This window comes from Hippopotamus amphibius, chromosome 5 (assembly GCF_030028045.1).
Source record: "Hippopotamus amphibius kiboko isolate mHipAmp2 chromosome 5, mHipAmp2.hap2, whole genome shotgun sequence".
Lineage (NCBI taxonomy): Eukaryota > Metazoa > Chordata > Mammalia > Artiodactyla > Hippopotamidae > Hippopotamus > Hippopotamus amphibius.
The window spans coordinates 62,606,668-62,633,147 of record NC_080190.1 but is presented as its reverse complement, the minus strand read 5'-3'; the positions used below and the strand labels follow the sequence as shown (position 1 = coordinate 62,633,147).

The 26,480-nt window shown below is 41.6% G+C and overlaps 1 protein-coding gene across 2 annotated transcripts in view; it reads left to right on the top strand.

The window, feature by feature from the left end:
• Positions 1-23,957, top strand: part of VCL (vinculin) — a 104,026-nt gene extending 80,069 nt beyond the window's left edge. Inside the window, exons 10-22 of one of the 2 annotated variants that reach the window (XM_057734097.1) lie at positions 635-810; positions 2,629-2,819; positions 4,039-4,238; positions 5,337-5,465; positions 9,530-9,679; positions 11,304-11,412; positions 12,552-12,854; positions 14,103-14,227; positions 15,546-15,731; positions 18,503-18,706; positions 20,705-20,908; positions 21,294-21,398; positions 23,663-23,957. In XM_057734097.1, the coding sequence (XP_057590080.1) occupies positions 635-810; positions 2,629-2,819; positions 4,039-4,238; positions 5,337-5,465; positions 9,530-9,679; positions 11,304-11,412; positions 12,552-12,854; positions 14,103-14,227; positions 15,546-15,731; positions 18,503-18,706; positions 20,705-20,908; positions 21,294-21,398; positions 23,663-23,809 (2,229 nt within the window). In that variant the 3' untranslated portion in view covers positions 23,810-23,957. The remainder of the gene's footprint in view (positions 1-634; positions 811-2,628; positions 2,820-4,038; positions 4,239-5,336; positions 5,466-9,529; positions 9,680-11,303; positions 11,413-12,551; positions 12,855-14,102; positions 14,228-15,545; positions 15,732-18,502; positions 18,707-20,704; positions 20,909-21,293; positions 21,399-23,662) is intronic. The other variant, XM_057734096.1, reaches the window with a different exon arrangement.
• Positions 23,958-26,480: the final 2,523 nt, after the last annotated feature.

The window sequence follows — 26,480 nt, the reverse complement described above, 5'->3', positions numbered from 1 at the left end:
CCCCACCCCATTTTCTGTGGGTGGATAACGGGTGTTTCTAAGTGATGACTGATTCCCAGTAGTTGCCAATGTTAATACATCCCCTACCAGCACAGGCTTAAGACTAGTGTTTATATTTTGAAATAGAGATCTTAATTATGAATACTTCAATTAGTTAAAAGTAAGCCTTCTGAGTACCATTCTGCTGTTTCTTGATGGAGACTACAGTATGTTAAACTGTTCTCCATCTCAGAATTCACAACTGTGTCTATCTGGTCATAGCAATTTTAAAGGGTTAAAGTTTTCTGATATTACTCTACTGTAAAATGATTTTCAAGCATTTCATGAAAAAACACAATTGCTTAAGAAACTGAAGAATTCATAAGCTGTGATTAATTCAAAGATAAGGTAAAGCTCATGAAGATACTTTATCCTAATGAGAAAGAAAAAAAAATCATTTTTAAAAAGATGAAGGATGGATTTGGTTTTACCTGAGTGTGAGCCGATGTAAAATAATAAGGAACAGCATTATAAAAACAATTGCTGGCATACCTTGTGGTTACTTTTGAAATATTTCCGATGGCCTTATTAAGTTTAATAAAATCGGTTCATGTGTAGATCACAGTGCGCTTCTTTTCCATTTCTGTGTGTGTAGAATTGGCTTGCAGATCCAAATGGTGGACCAGAAGGAGAAGAACAGATTCGAGGGGCTTTGGCTGAAGCTCGGAAAATAGCAGAATTATGTGATGATCCTAAAGAGAGAGATGACATTTTGCGTTCTCTTGGAGAAATATCTGCTCTGACTTCTAAATTAGCAGATCTACGAAGACAGTATGTATTTAATCAATTAAGTTTTCCGTAACCTCTCTCTTTTCCCTTCTGAGCACATACATAGTTGAATTTTATAGGTTAAATGCACATATGTTGCTCTTCCACTATATTCTCATTGATTCTGTGTGACATGGTGAGGGCAGATGGTTTTTTAATAAATTTAGGATATTAAGAACTTTTTTGAGATCTATTTTTTAAAGTTTCTAAGGTAGGATGTCTTGCTACACTGTGTTTGTGACTTGTCTGTTCCCAGGCATATGAGGAAAATAACTTTTGTGGCTAGCTGTGAAAAGATGTGTGTGTGTGTGTGTTTTGGGGGGTGGGATGGGAAGGCCTAAGAAGATACTCTCTTCCTTCCCCAGCAGTGTTATTTCTTATGTAGCAATTATAAAAGATCCTTAAATATGACAGCCTCACTGCAGGTTCTTCTCTTAAGGGGACTTTTTTTTTAAACTGGTGAAACAGATAAGGCTTTCATAGCATCTACTTTGATTATGTAGAAAAGTGGTGTCGCTTTCTCCTTTTGAAAGATTTTTCTGTCTTTAAAAAAAAAAAAAAATTGCATCATATGCTAAAAGAACATTAAGAAAGGGTACAACGGCAAAAGTAAGAGTTGCTACTCTCTCACCTCAGTCCTCCATCCACTTCTCCAGGGATAACCATAGTCAAGTATTTTGTGAGATTCCAATTTTTCATTTGTGTGTTTCAGTTCCTATTTTTCCACGGGAGAGTGCCTAACCTTTTCCCAAAGAGGTATTTTGCAGTTCCTTCAAAGCTTATATTGACTAAGAGAGCAATGTTAGCTAAGAAAGCAAACTTCTGCCTCAGATCTCAGAATAGGAATGAGTGGGAGCAGGGTGGACATACTTTAGGCAGGAGGTTGTGGTGATGGAGAGCAGCTTAAGTAATAGCCCAAGTTTGATTCTATGTCAAGCTCAATCATTTGGGGTCACTGTTTTATATCCCAAATCTTAAATTGTGTAGGTGGGCAAATATATAATTGGACAATTTATGTCTACAAATTTTGGTCTCTATTCATGATATTAGCTCATTAATATAGTCTGTTTACATTTTTACTAGATTTAAAAACACTCAGAGGCGGAAACTATGTTCTCAGGATCCTAACACAACTCCATATACATAGCAGGCAATCGTTAATGTTTATTAATGATGAGAGAATTAATGATAATAGTGATAACAGCAGACCTTCAAGTTTGGTCACATGCCATCATTACTTATGCCTATTATCTGTCTGTCTGTCTAAAACTTCCTGGCAGCAGGAATAGAACCATAGTAACTAACCTTCTTTGTCGAGCTTTATAATGGAGAAAGTATAAAAATTTAGAATCATAAGGGAGCTCTTAAGATAGTATCTAAGTTAGTCATTCTGTCAGGTAGGCTAATGTTTGCATTTTTATTGGTGAGCCAGATATGCTTATCCTGAAATTTACTTTTCTATGACCTGGTGGACTTGAGATATAACATGAGTCAGACTCTTGAGATGGCAGTCTGAGGGGTCAGCTAACCTAGTGATGACTGATTGAGCTTAGCTTACCAAATGGTTGAGCTTGGTTGAGCCAGACTGACCAAACTCATATTTAACTACAAAATATTTAACTGTTTTAACCAGGCAAAACACTCAGAATTTATATTAATTTCTTATTTAAGGGTCAAGTAGATAAATCCTTCTCCTTTCAAACCAAGTTAATAATAATCATTAGCAATTTGTCATCTTGTTAGCATTTGTATTAGCAATTAAATTGGCTCAATGTACGGTGTCTTTGTATAACAGGATGGCTATTTTTTTTTTCTCTGCAGGGGAAAAGGAGATTCCCCAGAGGCCCGAGCATTGGCCAAACAGGTGGCCACGGCCCTACAGAACTTGCAGACCAAAACCAACAGGGCTGTGGCCAACAGCAGACCTGCCAAAGCAGCTGTCCACCTGGAGGGCAAGATTGAGCAAGCACAGAGGTGGATTGATAATCCCACAGTGGATGACCGGGGAGTTGGTAAGTGAATTTAACCCTCGTTGAACTTATTTCAGTGAAGATAAGCAAGTTGTTGACAGAGATCCTGTATCATCTGTAATTAGGTAAAGAAAGGGTTCTTTAGCAACTGGTGAGTAAGTCTTTCCACAGTGTGACACCATCTCCAAATGCAACCAATAAAACTTCTGTGATTTAATCAAGAAGTATTAGCAAATAAATGATTTTGCTGCAGGCAAATAGAAAAGTCCCCAGGTTACAATTGAAACTTTGAGCTTATTATTTCCAGTCTATGTATACTTTCATTCCATTGTATTTGTTATTACAGTCCTTAGACAGTTCACAGTTAATTATAATTTTTGAAAATAAGTAAAAGGCACTTAATTACCAAGATTATTTTCAATTGTGAGGGCTTCTGCATCACACAATCACCTGTATAATTGATAACCTAAAATTTTGATTTTTGAGAGATTTTAGGAATGGATAAGAATTTAGGTCATATATGATAGCAAGCTTGTTGAAGTTGAAAGATCTGTTTATTTCTTTTGCTGTATTCATTGGAAAAGGTAAAATTTTTAATTGGTGATTCCCAGTGTTGGGGAATCAGGCAGATGTATAATTTACTGGTGGAGGAATAAATTGGTACCAATAAATTGGTAAGTTTGGGATTTTACGTCAAGAGCTTTAAAAAGGTTCATACCCATTGACTCAGCGATTTGATTTATAGGAATTGATTCTAAGAAATAATTAGAGATGTTTCTAAGGAGTTACATATGAGAATGTATATAAACAGCGTAAATGTTTAACAGTAAGTAAATGGCTAACAATTATGGTTCATATGATGAAATATTACATAAATTTTAGATCGTGACTTTTGAATAATATTTAATGATGTAGAAAAATGCTTGCGTTAAATAAAAGAAGCAAGGAATAAATGTTAATGTATAGTATGATCCCGGTTTTGTAAAAGAGAAATGTATATATGTATAGGAGCATGCAATGTGTTAAAAAAGACTGAAGGGAAATGTTAAGATATGTCTGCCTCCAAGTGGTGGGATTATGGGTGTTATTTTTTGTTTGTTTTTGCTTTTTTTTACATTTTTAATATTTCCCCAATTTTTTGTTGTTAGGGGGAAAAACCCCCGCTAAGTGTTATTATTAAAAAAAGAAATCCTTATCAGAATGGTACGGTGGTTGGCCTCTCCAGGTCTGTGTGAGTTTCAGTGTTTTCCTCTTGGTCCAGGTCAGGCTGCCATCCGAGGGCTTGTGGCAGAAGGGCATCGTCTGGCAAATGTCATGATGGGGCCTTACCGCCAAGATCTTCTTGCAAAGTGTGACCGAGTGGACCAGCTGACGGCCCAGCTGGCTGACCTGGCTGCCAGAGGGGAAGGGGAGAGTCCTCAGGCAAGAGCCCTTGCATCTCAGCTCCAAGACTCCTTAAAGGTAGAACTCAGGAGCACATATCATTAAATTTCTTATGCTTACTATTATTCAAAAACGGGGAGGGAGAGATTTTTTAAAATATAAAATTTCTTGAGTCTAGGGAAAGTGAAAAAAGATGTGATTAAGAATATAAGGAAATCCAGAGCTTATTAGGGAAAAGCTTCCCAGTGTGTGATAGCAATTAAAATTGTTTCTTAAGCTTCACTTAATCGAGAGCTCTTTAATATTTGCTCTACCATGTATCACCTATGCTTATTTAGTATTTTTCTTAAAATAGACTCCTTTTTTAAACTTATTTTAAAGAAAAGTTTATAATAATCCAGAAATCAGGAGTTTGATGAGTTAATTATATTTTTTCTATTCTGTAAAAGAAACACACAATTATTAAAATAAAAACATTTGTCTGTAAAACACCTAAAATCATCCCAGATATCACCAGCCAGTGCGTGCCACCCACTTTGAGAAACAATGGGGGTGATTGAGACTTCTTCGAGTATAAATCTAGAATAAAACTCAGATTGGACTAAGGGTGATAATTATGAAAAGGAGTTTTTTCATGACTTCTGAGAATCCTCTTCTTTAGACCCATGTTAAAAAATGAATTCATATATTGGTTATCAAGTTTTTCTAGGAACTTATTTGAAGTATCCAAAAAAATTCCATTATTGATTTCTTTCCTCTAAATATAAGAAATTGCTTAGAAATTTGGCACGGCATCCATCAAACAATCTTTACAGTTCCTGGGGTCATATCAGGCCCCTCCAGCACTGGGATAGGTGAGGAACTCTATCTCATCTCATGGCCTCCTTTTGGGCTCACCCCATAATTCCTAGTATCATGTCTTAGAGGCCATCAAAAAAGGAAATAAGATTTCGTGTTTGGGTGGAACAGTCTCTAGGGAAATTTGGGTTATGTGGGCAGGATTCACTTCTTACACCTGTTTCATACTAGCCTAGTGCTTTGTACACAGTTGATACTTACAGTTGATAAAATTGAACGAAACACTGAATGAATGAATGTGTCAGAGAAGAGAGGACAATGGCAAATGTGCTTTTCGGATATTTCTGGAAATTCTTATTTGTAAACAATGTTTTTAAGGATCTGAAAGCCCGGATGCAGGAGGCCATGACACAGGAGGTGTCAGATGTTTTCAGTGATACCACAACTCCCATCAAGCTGTTGGCAGTGGCAGCCACTGCCCCTCCTGATGCACCCAATAGGGAAGAGGTGGGTATCTGAGGTCTTCCATTTCTTCTGATGGCCAGCCATTTGTGTATGTATATGTATATATGTATATGTATATGTGTGTGTGTGTAAAGGTAAAATGTGACTACAGTGTATGTAGGAGTGGTTGGGACATTGTGGATGAAGGGTGGAAGGGTAGAAGAGGAAAGGAAGGCCTTGCCAGTTCTTACAGTCACTACGTATGTCACTTACAAATGTCTTTAGGACATGTCTTTACTTGCAAGCAGTGGAAGACCTGACCGTCAGAGATTAAAACAAATGGGTTTTATTTTCATCACATGACAAGAAACATGGAGCTATGTAGCCTTGGCATTGGTTCAGCAGCTTGACACCATGAAAGCTGGCATCTCTCTGATTTTCTTGTGTCTTTTCCTCATGATTCCTTACTGTCTTAAACATAATGCCTGTTGCAGCCCTAGGCATTTTGTTTAAGACAGTAAGAAATGAGGAATGGGGGCACTCCAGTCATAACTGGCATAACTGTCCCTCTAGTGATAACTGTCCCTTTAGTGTCCCCTTACGGCACTTTATTCTCAACACAGAAGTCAGGGCAATTCTTTTTTTTTTTTTTTTTTTTTTTTTAATTGAACCTCTTGGCTTGTGGGATCTCAGTTCTCTGACCAGGGATTGAACCTGGGCCAAGGCAGTGAAAGCGTGGAATCTTAACCACTACGCCACTAGGGAACTCCCAGGGCAATTCTTTTGAATCATTTGATGTCATTCTTTTACTCAAACCCTTCAGATTACTCCTCCCTGTCCCAGAGTGAAGCTAGAGTGCTTACAATGAACAGTAAGGCCAGTGATGTGCTGGGACACCACCCCTTCAGGAAAAAACAAAACAAAACAAAAAACAAAGGCCCTTATTTGTAATGTTTGTTGATTTTCATGATTTAAATACTCCCATGATGGCCGTTTCAGTGCGAAGTCACTGTAGGTGGAGTTGGGAAGAGATGGGCACATTTTGTTCTTATGAGCGTGTGTGAATTGGTACCAGTGGCTTCATCACACCACTGCATCTGGTCCCCCACCTACTTGTCTGACCTCGTGTGGTGCCTCTCTTCCCCTTCATGCTCCTCTCTCTGCATTGACCTTCCTGCGTTGTATTCCCAGTATTCCTTGTTTATGTTTATGTTTATGTATTCTAACCTTGGGGCCCTTGCTCTTTTTCTCTCTGGTCCTCCCATAGATAACTGCAGGTATTGTTCACTCACTCTCCTCAGCTCTTTACTGAAACGTCACCACCTAAGATAGCAACCCCACCCCAAGTCCAACCCAAGGAATTTCCTAATCTCCATATCCTATGTTTCTCCTTTGTGTTTATCAACACTTACATATTCACCTTGTTTTTGTTTGTCTGTTTCCATCATGTTAGCATGAAAGCTCCATGTGGGCAGAGATTTTGGTTTTTTTTGTTGTTGTTGTTGTTTTGTTTTTTGTTTTTTCTTTAAGAACTTTTATTGAGATACAATTGACATACAATAAACTGCATATATTTAAAGTGTACAATTTGATATTTTTTTCTTATTAGTAATGTATATATGGCAATCCCAATCTCCCAATTCATCCCCCGCTTTCCCCACTTGGTGTCCATCTGTTGGGCAGAGATTTTGTTTTGTCATTACTTTATTCCTGTTTCTTAGAACAACGCTTGACACGTCATTGGTGCTGAATAAATGAAAGCAAATGCTCTCCCAGAAATCCTCCAGGAGACTTTTGTGTATGTCTCATTGGCTAGAACTCTGTCTCGTGGCTACCTCACTGCAAAGGAATCTAGGAAAGCAAGTATTTGGTTTTCCAGCCTCTATAGTATTGTCAGTGAAGGAGAAGGGGTTGGGTCAGGTATCCAAGACAATGTAGAATGGGTGGGCAGAGGTTTATATTACTCTTTTTTGCTAATGACCACCATTTTCTTTCTCTAACCTAGGTTACTGGGCAGTTCAGCTCATGGTTCCCTTAGGCTGGGGTAATTTGCTATTTTTTCATTCCAGATATCTCTGAGTGTCAGAGTAGACAAAACTGTCTGCTGGCACTCTCTACCTAGATAATGCTGAATGGGTACCTCAGCATGTGTTGTGCTCCTGTTTTCTTCCTATTGGAAAGTTGTGAGTCACTACTGACTCTTCCCTTCATCATCCCACATCAATAAAGTAAGACAAGCTAAATTGATCTCACAAACATTTCTTGAATTCTCTCTAATTTCTATTCATGTTGCCACAGCTCTAGTTCTGATCCTTGTCCCCTTCTGCCTGTATGACTACACAGCTGCAACTGGTCTTCTTTGAATCTGTCATTAGGGCATGAATAAAATAAAAATACAGATCTGACCCAGATATTTTCCTGCTTAAACCTTTCAGTGGCCCTTCCTTTTCACCTAGGAGAAAGCCAGGGCTCTGTGATTTGGTTTCTAATACTCTCTCTACCCCTGTTTCCCACAAACCCCTCCTCAGTTCATGCCCCAGCATTACCTTATTGCTTATAATTTCCTGTGTACTCTGTCCTTTCTTTTCTCCATGTCTTTGTTCTTTCTGTCTCTCTATCTAATCATTGTTCCCTTCTCTCTTTTGGCTAATTCCTATTTGACCTTTATTCTAGTATCCTTTACTTCTTGGATAGGCTCAGTGCCTTTCTTTTTCCTTCCAAGTATCAATGTTTAGTTTTATTATTGCACATAGCACACAACTATTGTAAGTATCTGTTTATGGGCCTTTTAAACCTTGCTAGGACATGAGATCCTTGAGATGCAGAAAATATGTAGTTTCAGCACCTATTCCAGGGCCTGGCACATAGTAGGTGCTCAGTAAATTTTGGTTGCGTGACACGAAAAGCAAGCTAAGCAGTAGATTAAATTAGAGGGAACAGTAGACATAGACTGGGATTGAGATGGTCGACCAAAGTTGGCAAAAGCCATATAGATTCAGAGTATGGGAGACCAGCCAAGGAAAGAAACAAGGACTGAGGCCTCTGAGGATAAGAGGACCAGGAGATCAGAGATTTAGGAAGAGATTCTGAGCATTAAATGGCAAGAACCCAGGTGGCTGAATCCAAACAAGAGGCCAGAATGGGGAAGAGACTTGAGAGCGTAAACATAGAACCCTGGCAATGAGGTTGGAGCCTGCTGTTGAACCAAGAGACCTTTAGAGATTGTCTGCTGGGAGCCAGAACTTGTCTCCAAGTATGGTAGGTGTAGACCTTCAGGAGGAGGCAAAGAGGAGGCAGTTCCTAATGTGCTCTGTGTATAATATAAAGCTCACCCAGGGCTGTTGGATATACCTTGCCTCAAGCATCAATCCTAATAATGTTATCCAAACAAGTGACAGAAGAACTTTTGTCATCCAAGTTCAATTGTCACCTTCATGCTATGCGATCTTGCATAATACTTGTCGAAGAAAAAGTTAGCTTTTTAAAAATATGTGAACTGAATGAACAATTCAGTAGACAGTTTTGCATTTGGGGTGATGGAAGTCAGCCATCCTTACCTTTGTGTCAGGCCTGGGTGTGAGCACTAGCTATCATTTTTCCCATGGAGGTCAGGGGCAGAGCTTTTACAACATTAATGGTAATGGGATATGTGAGGGAAACTGCCCTGGGGAGGCTGGAGCTTTGGTTAGGATTCCGTGGATATTCTTGGCCTTTAACACATCGAGCCACCTACACGGGAGCCTGGAGTAGGTTTTTCTATCTTCTTCAAACTAGAGGATAAGCCTTTTGGGAATGGGGATTATTTAAGTCTTTGGATTTGTGAACTCCTTATTGCAGACTACACAGCTCTGTATGTCCTGTTCACACTTGGTAAGCTTTGGTTGAACTGAAATTCAAGGGTGTGTGTGCGCTTGCCTGCGTGTATGTGATGCTAATGGCCGAACCTCTGAGGAGATAGAGCAAGGCCAAGACTCGATGTGACTGTTGTCTTATTAACTAGGGTTTGATGTCATCTCCTAAAGTCATTGCTCAAGCAGTTGCTGCTTCTGCTTAAAGAGAGACTTCTTAGGCTGCCTGACCCATTTTATTGAAATAAAATTTCTTAATATATTTGTCTTTTCCTCAAGGTATTTGATGAGAGAGCAGCTAACTTTGAGAACCATTCAGGAAGGCTTGGGGCCACGGCAGAGAAGGCGGCTGCTGTTGGAACTGCTAATAAATCAACAGTAGAAGGCATTCAGGCCTCAGTGAAGACAGCCCGAGAACTTACACCCCAGGTGGGTTTCACTCCCTCTTCATCATGTCAGTACACCATATTGAGTAAAGAAAGTTAAATAGAAACAGTTTCTATATATTTTTGAACACTTACTATAAAATATCATGAAAAAAACCCCACATATATCCTTAGTGTCTAAATTATTTTTATATTATTTGAATTTTTTACAATGATCATGATTAGTTTTGAAAGTAGAAAAAAACTAGTAAAGCATCCCCTTCCCACGCATGATTAGGGAAAATTTTGATAATCTTGAGAGGTTAGTTTGTTTTGATTTTAGAGCTTATGACTTTCCCCACATCTCTTTGAGGGTATTTTTAAAAATTTTAGCTGTTTCCATAATTTGTTTTATTTTTTCTTTAATTATATAACCAAGATGTAGCTAGTGTACTGTAAACAGAATATTGGAAGAGTGGGAACAAAAGAAAACAAATTGGACAGGAATTAAAGTTCTAGTACATGATAGATGTTCTTATAAAATCAGTTCAACATCGTTTAGTGTGATGTTTGTGCATTTTTTTCTTCCAGTAAAATTATAGGAAATTCATTATTTTTTCATCCATTTACTCAGCAGATATTTCTTGAGTGCCTGTGAAACATTAGGAACTGTCTGGGCTTTACAAATCTGTAATACTAGCTTTGGTGGGAACTTGTAGGCAGAGACGGGAAATAAGCATGTCTCTTAATTTGTTCAACTTTTGCCCATGTGGCAAGTTAACAAGTTAGATTCTCTTGAAAAAAATCATACTTGTCTAGCTTTTTAAAAAAAAAGTCCATAAAATATGAACATGTCTAACTTTCCTTAAAAACTTCCATAAAACATGGAACATAAAACATAGGATTTCTCCATGATACTGAGATTCCTAAAAAAACACAAACAGAGCACTAGGCTTAAGACACCAACTACAGAAAGAGCAAGGACTTTGGAGACACATTTGGACTTGAATCCTCTATCACTTTGAGTTTCCTCATGTGTAAAATGAAGATAATTCCTTCCTAGTGGGTTGTTTTGAGGATTAAGATGCTTGTACAGCCTGTAACTTATCAAACATTCAGTATCTGTTAGTTCCTTCCTCAAGTGCTGTAACTGACTAGCTGGGAGCTCTTGAGCAAGTCACTTAAATTTCCTGTGTCTTGGTTTTTGCAGCTGTAAAGTGGAGAGATTACTGTCCTCTCTCTCTCACAGGCTTGCTGTAAGGATTCAGTAAGATAGTGGATGTGAAAGTACTTTGTTAACTGTAGACAGTTATTTTTAATAAATATTCATATATGTTTTCAGTAATCTTTACTATCTTTCTTAAAGCTTTAGTGCTTTTTAAGATGGAAGGACATCAAGGGCTTAAGTATCTGTCTGTTTTATGTATATTCAGAAGTATCAAGCAAACACCCGTTTACTTTGTCACTTTATTACCTTAAAATCAGTCTGTGGCTGTAAAACCTTTTGTGAGGGCCCATTCTGGGGAGCTGTTTATGAGACCAAAACTGAATTGTTGGGTCTGAAAAAGAGACTTGCCGATTTTTGGCCTTATAGTGCCACCTGTAGGTAAAGAGGGGGAAGCTTCGCTGAAGGCTTATATTTGAGTGGAAGGTGCTCTGGTGTTTAAAGGTTGTTTTGTCATTGCCAGGTCGTCTCAGCGGCTCGCATTTTACTTAGGAATCCTGGAAATCAAGCTGCTTATGAACATTTTGAGACCATGAAGAACCAGTGGATCGATAATGTTGAAAAAATGACAGGTAGAGTTGTGTGCAAAGTTCTTACTGTCTCAGCCATGAGAAATAAGTTCTGAGAAACTCAAGCAGGACTGGTTATGTTACTCAGCTGTAATTGGATAAAGGGACTGTCATGTGCTCGACAGTGTACTTGGCCCTGATTAAGGCCGCTGAGCAGCAGCGGCTTCTCATTCAAGCCTTGCAACTCTGTCCAAAGAGAGACTCTTTGAGTCTCTTTGATTTTAATGCCGCGCTCCCAGTGTGATGTTTATTGTTACAGCTCCTGTCTTCTCTGAATAGTGTCTTTTCTCTGTCTGAGCCAGAGTTTGGTTTCAGAGGCTGAGAGGCGGTGCTTGTGGTTACAGTAAGTGTCCCTGTCATTTTCAGCAGGTTCACATTTCAAGGAACCACAATAGCTACCATTTAATACAACTTGTCTCAGAGTTTCCTCCAACTTATCAACTACGTAGTTTAAAAAAAAAGGAGAAACCAACAACCAACAAACCTGTATCTGTGCAATTGAAGTGCACCTCTGAATCTTCTTCATTCTCTGTGGAGGGAGGGATGGGAAAAGAAGAGATGAGGGATGTAGGCTCTTCGGCTTCTCTGCAGAACCTGCTGGGACAGGCGTCCATAGCAGCCAGAGATGAAAGTGGAGCTGTTGAGGTGTCTGAAGAGAGGTAACAGAAACAAGAAACAGGCTTTTAGGGTTATTGGAATCCTCCGTGTGGCTCATCTTGGGCCCTACAAGCTGCCAACAAGCAACAGATGGCTGGGGAGTGAGACGGGAAGGGAGGAAATAATATTAACATATAATGTGGTGCTGATGCGGTGAGGGTTTCAGACGCAATCCTTGTTTCCTCCTGATGTCAAAGCGTTTCTGGTTGTCTGTGGTAGATACAAGAAAGCTGGTGATCACGGTTGGTATAAATGCTGTGAGTCTGTTTGGCCTCCTGGGCTACATCCTCACTTTTGTTTGTTTGTTTGTTTGTTTTTTAATGGTGATCACCTGGAAGCTTTTGCTTGTGTAAGAAGGGCTTTGAGCTGAAGATGAGAATTATGGGTGTTGTACTTTCACATGAGAAACTTGAGTGGACAACAGGGTTTTGGAGTCTCTGTTCTTCTAAAATAGAAATTAAATTCCATTTCTGTTCTCTGGACAGGGCTGGTGGACGAAGCCATTGACACCAAATCTCTGTTGGATGCTTCTGAAGAAGCAATTAAAAAAGACCTGGACAAGTGTAAAGTTGCCATGGCCAACATTCAGCCTCAGATGCTGGTCGCTGGGGCAACCAGCATTGCTCGTCGGGCCAACCGGATCCTGCTGGTGGCTAAGAGGGAGGTGGAGAATTCTGAGGATCCCAAGTTCCGTGAGGCTGTGAAAGCTGCCTCTGACGAATTAAGCAAAACCATCTCCCCAATGGTGGTGGATGCAAAGGCTGTGGCAGGAAGCATTTCTGACCCTGGTAAGCAATGCATGGTGTGGTTCACCTCAGCTGAGAGGTTAATTCAGGAAGCTGACAGGGTGGGGAGAGAGGATGCACCCCACAACCATCACATGCAAACTCTGGGAGCAAAAACTACAGATACTTAGTTTGAGAATGTTAGATTAATCTTCTTCTGTTCAAAGTATATTGGACAGAATATTTTCTGCAATATTGGCACAGTTATCGTAAGTTAGTTTCTCTGTGCTTGACCAACTTCTCTATGCTTAACGTTGTCTGACTACATAGCTCCTGGTCCTGTTTCGTCATTATTTTGGAAATTTCTCAAAAGACACATAATAACCAATTTATCAACCATTTAGCTTATGTAACTAGCATAACTTCTGCTTTTTTAAAATGCTCTTTCTCTGGACATTCTTTATTTCTGTCAAATCTGGAGGGCCTAACTTGACCTGTGGGTCTCCTAGGTGATTATCTTGATCCTATACCAAAGAATTTGGGTTTTCTTTAGCTGAATTTTGATTACGTTTTCATTACTACTAAAGGTGTTACCACTCCTTTTTGGTTGGAAACATCTGAATTCCTTCCTGCTGTGAGCCTCCAGTGTTTCTAACCTCATCTATGAGTAGAATCCACTCAGTGTGAGAGAGTGGTCAGATTTTATCCTAGCCCAGATAAAATCTTTCTAGCTTTCTCAACTCACCATCACTAAAGACACGCTTAGTCTCCTAACTGGAGTTTCTAATAGTTTGAGTAGATTCCTTAATTCTAGGTGACTGGACACAAAAGCAGCAGCTCAATGTAGGGGTTAATATGGTGAATGCCAGCTGGAGCAGAGGAGTAGGGAGAAAGGTGAGAAGTACTCCAGGGAATGTGTGCCCCATCTGAAACTGACATCTTCCCTGCTCTGAGTGGGGCAGGCTTATCTCTTGACTGCTTTATCATGAGAGGTGAGGAGCACCACCTGAGCCCAAAGTGTTCCTGTCCAGGAATGTCCCGAGTACTTGTTAGCTGTACAGGCAAGAAGGCACCCCTGGGCACTACAGGGAGCAGCTGCCTTGCTGTGGGGACAGAACAGCACTTCTGACTCTTTGTAGGCCTCAGGGCATCTACCTGGCGCTTACCTCCCTTCCCCTTCAGTCACTGCCTGTGCTGCTTACTGGCAGCTTCACATCCAGCTTTTGTTATTGGAAACCAGTTCTTCTGCTGGATGGACAGTGCTCCAGGGCATTGACCTACCCAACTGAAAGTGAGGGCATCTGTGTTTAGGCCTGCAAAAGAGCTTCCTGGACTCAGGATACCGGATCCTGGGAGCTGTGGCCAAGGTCAGAGAAGCCTTCCAACCTCAGGAGCCTGACTTCCCACCTCCTCCGCCAGACCTAGAACAGCTCCGAGTAAGTAAATTCAGAGAGATGGGGAGAATTGAGCAGCAGGGTGTTGGGACTGTAGCAAGAGAGAGGTAGGCTGTTCTGGAGCCTCAGTCACTGGGTAGCTTTGTTTAACTTTTACTTGAAGTTCAGTCAGAGGTACAACTCGACTTTCATTCTTGAATATTGTGGAGTCCTAACCCAGTGCTTGTGCATGGGGTGTGCTGGGTAAGTGGGAGTCTGTGGTGTCCGCCTGCTCTGATAGGGAGTGACTGGAGCAGAGGAGCTGGCTGGTAGGTGTGGATGTGATGAGTGATGAGTTCGTGGGGCAAGTTAGTTAATGGGAAAGTAACCCTTACAGCTTGTGGTGAGAATTTGTGTGCTCCAGTCGACGATGACAAAACTGAGGTGGGTAGACGCTTGTGTACATCTTCTTTCCTTTATTTGACTTTTAGTAGCGAAAGTAATAGTGCTTTTTTTTTTTTTTTAAGTCTATTTTTCCCCAGCTATAATTTAAAATCTTTTGGTGCCCCACAAAGTAACATGAATTTTTTCTTCCATAGGTAAATGGTTTAGGAAGGGGAAACCTGAGCAATAGCTTACAGTTACAAATCCTAGAATCAGAAATAGTCATTATTTTTAGACATTTACTCTAACTAACAGTATTGGAAATAGCCTGTCCCTGGGAATAGCTTATCAAGGCCGTAATTTGATTTACTGTCCCTGATTTACCTTCCCATATTTAATGTCCCAAATTTACTTTCCTATATTTAAGTTTCTAAGTTTGTTGAGGACAAAATTGGATCATTGTGCCCATAGTGCTTTTGTAGCCTCCAACGCTTCTTTTTTGATTTGATTTAATTCTTACCATTTGGGCTGTTGGTGGGTGGTTAGAGTCAGGAGAGGGCTCTTCTGGGGAATGGATTCTTATGTGATTAGTAGAGTCCTGACATTTGGAAGCAAGAACTTAGAGGTCATTTGGTCTAGATACCCCTCATTGATAAATGAGGAACCCAAGGCCCAGGGGAGAAGTTATATGCTTATGCAGCTGCCCTTCAACAGAGTCAGGACCAGAACTTATATCTTCTTTGAGGATCCTTGGCCCGGTAGTGCTGTGCATGCCTCCCGGAGATATATCCAAAACAGTAGCTCCTAACTTTTTATGTATAAAAAAGGGAGAAAATATGCTTCGTTGAGATTGAAACAGGTGGTCCTTATGATCAGTGTGGATAGTCTTAAATGGAGTGAATGTCGGTGTCTTTTTTGGGGATGCTTTTTAAAGGAAAGAATTCTAGTGGGGAGTAGTTCCTAGAGCTTTATTTATAACCTGGTAATTCTTCCTTAGCTAACAGATGAGCTTGCTCCTCCCAAACCACCTCTGCCTGAGGGTGAGGTCCCTCCACCGAGGCCTCCACCACCAGAGGAGAAGGATGAAGAGTTCCCTGAGCAGAAAGCCGGGGAGATGATTAACCAGCCAATGATGATCGCTGCCAGGCAGCTCCATGATGAAGCTCGCAAATGGTCCAGCAAGGTAAGTAATGAAGCTCTTCTTGTTGAGAAAGAATGAAGAACTATGCACACAGCCCAGGAAGAGTCTATTTGGAAAATCATCCTCTCTCTGCTTTGGTTCCTGTTTTTGCCAATAGCATGATCCTCTTCTTTCTTGTGGTTTAGTGACATGTTTCTGGTACTTGATGGTTTTTCCTTCTAGCAGCTTAAGTGCGAGCTAGGATACCTGTGGTTTGAGATGAAGATTCCTTTTCTCTGTCTTCTAGAGTGTCAGCTGCCCTGATGCTGGACACTTGGTCTTTTAGAAATTGCTCTTTTTTTCTTGGGGTCACTGAATGTTTTTAGATGCTCTCTTGCTAATTATCCATACTCCAAACATGGCAGTCTTCTGTGGGCTCTGCTATAGCTACATGAAATATTTTCATTTTCTTTCTCTTTGCTCATAGAAGCAGGAAGATTGGTGTCTTAGAAACCATGTGCTTTGTCCCTTTCTCAGAATCATCTTACCTCTCAACTCAAGACAGCTCTAGGCTAACTCCAACTAAACAAATCTGGGAGTGTAAATATTAACATGGTTGGTAAAAATTTGGATGCTGCAGGAGTCATGCCCCATGAATAACTTTTGCCTGTTTTGCCCTAAATGATGAAAAGTGAGCGGTAGCTTTTCTAGAGAAGAGCTAAATATTATTGTTAACCCTGCAGTGGAATGTGGTTCTAAGTCAGTTTTAAATTGTTTCTACCATGACCCTACATCTTTATTCTCAACATCTATTTGCCTTTGTTCTTTTCACACCTTTAGCTGTCTCAAGCTCTTGTATTGAATGTAGTTCCTCAGGGATTTCCTGCATATGCAGCTGATCATGGGTTTTTATAGGCTGGGAATTTGATCTTGGTTTTTTAATTTTGTATTTTTCTGAACTGTTAGCTATGAGCCCAAGTTCCAAGAAGGAATGGTGACCTTGCTGATGTTGGACTGACCCGTGGAATTACTTATAATCATATCTCTCCAGCTGGGGCATGCACACCCCGGGACCATTAGCAGAGTCCCAGTGCACGTGGGGAGTGGGGTAGGGGTAACAGTGAAATTGGTTTTACTCAGAGATTTTAAAGGAAGTTTTTGTTTATTTGGCTGTACTGCACATTTATGGGATCTTAGTTCCCCCACCAGGGATGGAACCCAGGTGCCTGGCATTGAAAGTGCTGAGTCCTAACCACTGGACAACAAGGGAATTCCCTAAAGAAAATTTCAATTTCATTACAATAAACCTTGTGCAGTGGAGCACAAAATATATATGAATTTAAACATAAAACTTAAGAAACAGACAGCATTGGCCTACATGTTTATTCCATGCTGCCATTTGTTGCCAAAAATCCTTAGGTGTGACTGTCACTGGAGGTGGGTGGTGGTATGTATTTGTGTATCTGTCAATCTGCTTTGTACACTTTGGGACTCTGAACCCCAGCAGAAGTGGGCTGGCCTCTCCTCTAAGGAATGGGGATGAGTCCTGGTTGAGACAGTTTAGGTGAAAGGATTTAGAAGGTACCTAAACCCCTTGTTGGCCCTGAACCCTCCAACTCAATAGTCAGCTTTTGGAGGCAGGCTTCCTGTGTGGATTTAAAGGAGTGGCAGCAACCTCAAATAAAATTCTATACAAACTCCTACTTCCTCTTGGTTAGAGATATTTGATATAAAGAACCTGTGTTTACCATTCTTTATATAAGTGGATCGGCTTCATTGGGGCAATTCCTTTCATTTTCTTTCCCCCTTAGCCTATTTTCAGCATCTGATCTCTCTGCTTCGTTCCTGGCCTTTCAGAATGCCCATCCCTGGTATTAAATTAATTCTCTCCTCCATCATGGGTCCTGTTCTCTCATGAGCACCAATTTTGAGCTCCTCTGAACTCAGCCTTGGTCAGTTGACAAGTCCATGAGTTATCTGTGAAATACATATCAATAAATTAAGTTTGGGGCAAGTGCAACTGGAGAGATTTAGGTTGTACCCAAAGAACGGCTTTCTTGGTACTAGTGATGGATGCAGTGTGAGATTGTGAAGTGTTGTCTCTGAAGACATTAGACAGGGAGAGCTGCTCTGAAGTTTGGGTTTTCCCTAAGATGTATGCTGGATGAGGTGTCTTCCTGAGGCTCCTTCTGGCTGGGTGAATGTGGCGTACTTGATAAGTCCTCACCATTGCGTTTCTCTTGCCTCTTTCCTGGTTTGATATCTGTTGCCTCCAATTCATCATTTTCAATTCTGGCAGTTTTAACCCCTGAAGAAAATAATCTGTGTCTGGCAGCTGCAGAGCTGACCCTAGACACTTTCTGTGTCCAGGAAGCTGTAGAACAGTGTCCATATGAGCCAGCAGGTTGTTCACTTTGTTCCGTTCAAAGCAACTTGTGTGGTTGCATTTACTTTTTCCCTCTGGATTTTTCTTTTAAAGTTAATACGCTACTATTGTTTGGTCGTTTGGCTTCTCAAAAATGTTCTGACTCCAGAATTACTCTTTGGTAGTAAGTGTATAAAAAAGGAATGCCACTTTTTTTCCCTCTCTATATAAATATTTCTCCAGAAACCCTTTGCTACTGGAGTAAGCCTCTTTCCCTTACTGTGACTGGGCTGGTGCTGAGAATCCCCGCTTCTGTGGAGCTCGGTTCATCTGATTCCTGGAGAGTATCCATTTTTTTTCCCATCCTAGGCAAGCTTTGGTTACTAAACCAGCTGAAGCTCAGTTTCCCAAGCCCTACCGCTCTTACTAACACTGTCCCTGTTTCTCATCCTTCCTGTCATCGACCAAGCCGGTTAACCCAGCCGCTAAGGTGGGTATAAGTGTTGTAGCTGAGGCAGATGCGGCTGATGCTGTTGGGTTCCCTGTCCCCCCTGACATGGAAGACGATTACGAACCTGAGCTGCTGTTAATGCCATCCAATCAGCCGGTCAACCAGCCCATTCTGGCCGCGGCTCAGTCATTGCACCGGGAAGCTACCAAGTGGTCTAGTAAGGTACTGATTAGCAGCCCCAGGTGGGGCTGCTCCATATGCATCCGGCCATGTGCAGCCTTGACACATTGCATCACTCATGATCTGTGCGGGTCCTGTGAATCTGAGCCGGGCGGGCCTTTGTCTGTCTGCACCTTGTTGTTAGGACTGGCTTCACAAGTTTGATAGGTCTGCTAATGCCAGATTAATTGGATTGCATTTATGTTTGGGGGTTAGAGAGAGATGGGGTCACTTTTTGAAAGGATTCCTTTTCTTACTGACTTTGTGGCCAATACTGGAACCGTAAACCCCTTGGGAAGCTGTGGATGCATCTCTCAATGACTTTCAGGTCAGGAATCATTGTAGACCATTAAGAGGTCATCTGGCCTGATCATCGGGCTTTGCTTGCCCCCCACCCCCACCCCTTCCGCGCTGACCTTTCACTGATGGCTCAGGCGGAGTTGATCAGGGTGAGAACAGCTTTACATGGCAGGGTTTCTGGGGAGGACTGCTTGCTGTCCTGCACTTGGCTGTGTGGCAGATGCTGGCCTTAATGGGAACCCACGGGGAAGGGGGCTTCACTGACTGCTTGTCCAAGGGTTTCAGTGGGAGAGGGGGTGGGAGTGGGGAACAGATAGTGCTCACGGCTGTAGGACAGGAACCAACAGACCTTTGGCCTTAAGGGGTGGGGGATGGGGTGATCACTTTTTTCCCTTTGAAGGTGGCATGTTGCAAGAAGAAAGGGTTTGAAGAGTGATGGGTAATAACTAACTAACCCTGGCACTACACTATTCTCCAACTAAGGTCATGAAATCCTGGGATGATCCCAGGTCTGCACTGGGCCCAGCCAGTCTTGTCAAACATACCCCTATTCTCATGAGTTCTTCGCATACCTGTGTTCTCTCTGTTACTGCCCGAGATGTTACACACCCTCCAGCGTAAATGATTAGCCATTTCACGGTGCCTGTGGAGGTCTCTCACAGAGCACCCTGCAGTGGCATAGTTTGTGTATGTCTCACTGCATTGTCTAGAAATTGAAAAGCATGAGGGGAAAAATGCGTAGCGCCTGGCCTTTTAGGTAGTTTTGAACATTGCATTTGTTATTTTTGGTTGTTATCAGACAAAAGATTAGCCTTTTGAAGGCATAAAGTAAATTACTTGTACATTTCTTTATTATGACCATGAGGGTTTTAATGAACCAAAATGCCCAGTCTAAGATAAACTGCTATTAGTTGGAGTAGGGTCTCCATTTATAGCTTGATTCATGATTTTTATTTTCCCAAAGTCTCCTGGCATCCTCTTAGCTGAAAGTTTCTTTAATTGAAGGCACTTAGCTGAGGGGACTGAAGAAGTGATTCTTGGCCTTTTTAAATATGAAAAATTAAAATAACATGTTTCTTTAGGCTGATAGTACAAACAAGAGGTAGTAGAGGGAGGGCAGAAGCAGTCTAGGTCAGAAAAAAAATTTTTTTTCACCAAGGCTAATAGTTACTTGGTTTAAATTCTAGTTCAGCAGTGACAATCCTTGGCTGCTATTTGTAACAAGGGTAAGGATAAAGAGGATGATTTCAACATCTGGAAAGGCTCATCTGTATTTTTCCCTTCAGGCCGGCTATACTGCTTTCCCCACACAGAAAGGAAAATGCCTGTTTAACCAACTTCTTGGGCCCATTCCCGTTTTATTGACATGATTAACCTGGAGATGCTGAAGTGCTTGTTTAGTGCTATGCCTGGGGCTCACATGTTGCCCTTTCAGATTAATATCCAAGTCTTCCTTTTTGGTCCTATGATATCTCTCTCTCTCCCTCTCTCTCTCACTTAGTGCTGGGATGACTACCCTGGCTCACTCTTCATTTCTCCTGTGCTATCCGTATCACTCAAGAATAGCCTGTGTATCCTCTTCTCACCCTTCCAGAGGGCTGCTGGAGTAGCAGGCTCCCTCCTCTCTTCTGTGCTTCTACGTCCTTCCCTAACTTGGCCAGAGAATGGGCTGAGCTCACAGTGTATCTTGCTTCTCTTTAGGGCAATGACATCATTGCAGCAGCCAAGCGCATGGCTCTGCTGATGGCTGAGATGTCTCGGCTGGTCAGAGGGGGCAGTGGTACCAAGCGAGCACTGATTCAGTGTGCCAAGGACATCGCCAAGGCCTCAGATGAGGTGACTCGGTTGGCCAAAGAGGTTGCCAAGCAGTGCACAGATAAGCGGATTAGAACCAACCTCTTACAGGTACTCAGGAAAAGTGTGTGTGTGTGGTGGGGGAGGGGGCTGGATGGGTAGGGAGAAAAGCAGGAGAGAGAAACCTGGGTGAGCAAGGAGGAAGAGGCACTTCAGAACGGAAAGAAATAGCACAAAGGGGAAATACACATGCATATTTGGGAAAGACAGATTCAGGAAAGTTCGTTTCTGAATCAAATGAAAGAATTTTAATGCTTCTGTTTCCGGACAAAAGGATTACACTGATCCTAGGGGGAAAACAAGTGGAATCCTGCTTATTTATTAAATGCCTTCTGCACGCCAGCCACTAAGAATACAGAGGTGGATAAGTCTTGCCCTCAAGGAGCTTGTGGGCAAGAAAAACATAGAAACATACTAAATTAAATTTTCTTTTTAGGTATGCGAGCGAATCCCAACCATAAGCACCCAGCTCAAAATCCTGTCCACGGTGAAGGCCACCATGCTGGGCCGGACCAACATAAGCGATGAGGAGTCTGAGCAGGTATGTGCCTGCTGCTTCTGATTTCTTGCCAGCAGCTTCTTTGCTATTTTATAGCAATTTAATTCAGTCTTGAGGAAATTCTACCAGTGAAATGAGTATTCAGTATGTGGGATGGAGTCTTCAACTCTCTCAGAAGGGCGTCTACGTTGGAGAGATGCATCAGAAATTTGGAAAGGGAAGCCTTTTACAGGCTCTTGTGCAACTTTTGTCATTTTACAGACGAGAAATTGAGGCCTTGGGAGGTTAGGGAGGTTAAGAGAATCAGCAGCAGTTAGGACTCTACTCAGTTCTTTTCTTCCCTGGCTCTCTGGAGGCCTCCAATGCCTGTTCAGTCCTGCCCACTCTGTCTTTTTTGGCTGGAGAATTTCTGCTTCCTTGCTCTCTGGGTAATAGTACCTCAGGGAAGATGAGTAGTGTAGGCTTTTCAGGGGCATGAGGTGGTTAGGCTTGTGCTGAGGCCCAAATGACATCTCAAAGGAGGTGCTTCTCTTTTGGTTTCTTTGACAGAGTTTGAAATAAAGATGGTGGGAGTGTTTGCTTAAGTGTTTCTTATATGTATCTTGGCAACCACAGTTTGTTCTTGTCCCTGTCTCCTGGAAATGTGGTTCGGGTCTTTCAGAAAGCCCTAATTTGAACACCTCTTCCTCTCCTTATCTCCCCTCTAGTAGGCTCTGCTGTGAGCCAGACTTCCAATTTCTTCTTATGGAAGGTAGCAAATCTTTTGTTGAACTGCCCAGCCAAGGCTCATCACACAATGGGACGTGTATGTGGCACTGTATTACATACTATGCTGGGGAGTTAACAAAATACAGTCCCTCTCCTTGGAGAAGTCTGGGTCAGGAGACAAAAGTTAGGAGCACTTCAGAGGAAACAAGGAGGCTACTTCTTTTCGTGTCAGTAGTGCTGCCTTAACTACCGTGTTTTAATTCAGCAACTCTCACCTTAACCCTCTCTTCTCCCCAACAATGGCAACTGGATCTTAACCTTAACTTCCATGTATTCTAGGCAGGGTTTGGGCACTAGGCTATTTCCTATCATGTGATCTCTTCTGCCCCAAGGAAAGGAAATAGAAAAAAACAGGAAAGGTAAGACTCAGAGTTTCTGACCTTATCATTTACTCAATTAAAAATGTATCTTGGGAGTATCTACTATGTTCCATTAAATATTCCAGTAAAAAAAGGAAGAAACTGACAGTGTGGCACAATAGAAGAAACACAGGACTGCAAGTCAGAAGTTTTGAGTCCTCATCCTGACTGTTGTGTGAGTTTGGCTGGCAAGTCTCCGAATCTCTCTGGGCCTCAGGCTCTTTGTTGACCAAGTGAAAAGATTAACTGATCGGGAATTCTAGTCCATAGTTATGCCTCTCACAGCCCATGAACCCTCTGAAATTGCATGCACAAATGCATGTGAGCATTTTTTTCTGGGGAGAATCCAGCCTTCATTAAACCCTCAAAGGGTCTATAGCTCAAAAATATTTAAGAATTAAAAAAAATTACTGGGTTAATGGATTGATAAGTTAGTTACTAGAGTGATCTCAGTTCTGTATTTTGTGTGTTTAGAAGATTTACTTTAGATTTTCATGGATTTATAAGGTGGTTAGTTTACTTGGTTATTTTTTTCATTTGTTAATTAAATGTTTATGAAATATCTCAGGTGACAGGCACTGACCTAACACTAGGGTACAGCAAAGAACAAAATTGACAAAAATCGCTGCCCTCATGGAACTTAAATTTTAGATAAAATTAAATAAAAACATCAGATAAACGACGTAGGTAAAACATATAGTACATCGGTTAGTGACGATGAGTTCTGTAAAGAAAAATGAAGAAAGAATTGGAGGATGAGGCATGCTGGGAGTTAGGAAGGTGGTTTGTGATGTAAAATAAGGTGAGCAGGAGAAGCCTCACCAAGGTGACAAATGGGCAAAGATCTGAAGGAGGTGAGGTCAGCCATGAGATACCTGGGGGAGGAAGAGCATTCTAGGTAGAGGGAACTGCAAGAGCCCGAGGCAGGGGCTTGTTTGAACACACGGACAGGAGTATACACTAGACGCCATCTGAGGGTACAGTATGTTATCACTGATGGTCCAGTTTGGGGTTCTTTTTGGTGATCCATCATAAACTACCAGTGATGTGACAAGTACCAGGGATGCCAGGTACAGGTAGGGTAAACTGCATTCCATTCCTGGCTTAAGCAGGGCTGCTTCAGAGGCAGGGCTCCATCAAGGACTATGAGTAATGGAGAGCCCCTCTCTTTCCTTGCAGGCCACAGAGATGCTGGTTCACAATGCCCAGAACCTCATGCAATCTGTGAAGGAGACTGTTCGAGAAGCAGAAGCAGCTTCAATCAAAATTCGAACAGATGCTGGATTTACACTGCGCTGGGTTAGAAAGACTCCCTGGTACCAGTAGACACCTGTTGAACCTGGCTAACACAGAAGCCCCTGCTGAACAGAATGAAAATGATTTGAGTCCCAGAAGCCACCCAAGATTGCTGGGGGGGTTGAAAGTCACATCCAGACCTGATGTAACAGAAAGGAATGGGCCTCTTCACATTAGAAAACATTTATACTCTTGTCATGGACACTTTGAAATGTGTCTCCGTATAAAGCCTGTATTCTCAAACACGGCTTTACTCGTGCACACTCTGTCCCAATAGGCAGACTGGGTTTCTAGCCCACGGATTTCACATAAGCTTAGAATCCAAGAGTAAACACTAGCCAGACATCGTACTCTGCCCTTGTTCCCTAGAAGACACTTCCCTTTCTGCCCCTGTCCCCCATTTTTTTCTGCCAGGCTCCCAAGACCCAGGGCCCAGGCAAGTCAGTTAAGGAAATCACTGTGCCTCCAAAATTTGTTTTGGGCTTTCCATGTCGCTGCTGACCCTGCCTGCCTCCCCTGGCTGTGCTACCTGGGTCCTTTTCAGAAGTGCTGCAGGGGTGCCCCAGCATGTGGGGCCTGGATTCACTTCCTGCCCTCCCCCAATTGAATCCTTCTAGTTTCCCACAGTACAAAACCAAATTTTACTTTGTCAGGAGGAAATCACCAAATCATGTGATTCTGTCTTTACCTCGCTCCAGAGCAATGTCTGTGCTAGGGAAACTTTCCGTCCCATATCCTGCCTCAGTCTGCCAAGGTAGCCATCCCAAGAACACACTGTGTGTCCTGGTGCTCTCTGCCACTGGAGAGGCAGAGTGGCCAGGGTGTGGCCCTGCCCATCCTCCTGGCAGGCCACTCCCCGGCACTCCACGCTTTGTCACTGCCTGCAGAGGTCTGTGCTGAGGCCTTATCATTCATTCTTAGCTCTTATTGTTCTTTCTGAGCTAAAATGCTGCATTTAATTTTTAACCAAATCATGTCTCCTATCCTGGCTTTTGTATTCTCCCCTCACACCCTTCCTAAACAAGATTTTAAAGATATATGTTTGTTCAATAATTTTGAAAGATGCTTTTTATTCTTTTGAAATTCAGTCCTAAGAATTGGTGCTTGCCCCCAGGAGTATCTATGGAAAGGCAATCCTGTCTGAAGGACACTTCCTACCTGAGGGAGGTGGTACTTGCAGACTGGAGTTCTGGCACTGTTGGGGATGAATCAACGGGAAATAGTCCTCAGTAATTCCTACCTCCCTCAGCCAACAACAACCAAGCCCCTTGAATCCTCCCCTCCCTCCCAAATACAGTTGTTCAAGAGAGTAATGTGTATAATATTTAATTATCACCATAAGTTTCCTATTAGCAAAGTGAGAGAGAAGGCAATTTTTCCTTTCCTGTACTTAACACTGCTGTCTAAGCATTCCCTAGCACATGAAACTATATTTCTTCCCAAAGCCAGAACTGGATGAGTAAAGGAGTAAGAACCCTTGCCTGAATGTCCTCCTCACCTCTGATCCTAACATCGAATGTGTAAAACTTGTCTTAAGGTACTGTACACTCAGGCTTCCTCTATTTCCTTTTAACTGATGATTATTTTCAAGGCCCTCAGCATCTTTGTATAGTTGCTTACCTGATATAAATGCAATATTAATGCCTTTAAAGTATGAATCTATGCCAAAGATCACTTTTTGTTTTACAAAAAACTACTTAGAGGAAATAAGAAAAATCATGTTTGCTCTCCAAGTTCTTCCAGTGTTTTGAGACACTGGTTTATACTTTATGCCAGTGTGCTTTTCTCTAATATCAGTGCTCAAGACACAGTGAAGCAAATTAACCCCCCCCCCCCCCGAATGTTGATTAGAGACATCACCACTAAAAAACTACATTTATAAGCTAGGATTTGTTATATGCAAATATTTTCTGCCTCTTCTGTTTAAAACAATAAAGTACATTTATATAAATAATGCTTTAAATGATGGGTATGTTATTTCAGCAAGAACTTTTAGATCAGGTTTCTCCTTTGTTTTGAAGAATAGCGAGTGAAGCTAATCCTCAAAATGCAGAAACTAAAGATTTTTATTTAACCCAAATATTGTACAAAGTAGAAACCAGGGGTAATATATTTACTTAACAAGGACAACTTTGGGGATTATACACTAGAAGGAGGAGAAGTGACAAAGGTTAACAATAAGAGGAAAGCAGCCAGATGATACAGATCATCCCCTGGTTGAAGCAGTCTGTCTTAGAAGATTCTAGCTCTATAGGGAGGCCATCCCAACCCCCAAGAAGCTAAAGCTATTACATGTGTTGCAGGAATATTGCAGGTCTATATTTCATATTCCAAAGCCCAATACAGAACAACAGGGTTGTCAGGGATCCACCAGGGCTATTAGGCAGAGCTAGCTTTTGGGGATATATTCCTCTTCTTGCTTGAGGAAGCTCTCAGAGTAGGAACAGGTTCTTGAAGTAGAGCTGGGACATCACTATTTTTGCCTGATTCTCTAGATCTGAAAGTGGTAAATATCATTAAAGGGGGATAGTACTGCTGACTACATTTATCACTGCTTTAACTTAGAAAAGCTGCTGACTAGAGAGGCAGATTCTAGCTGTTTGAGTTAAAGGGAAATGTCCAAGACTTCTGAATTAGCTCAGCAATATCTGAACACAGTATTCATGGTCTCATTTTTGCTACTTACCATATGTTCACTGGT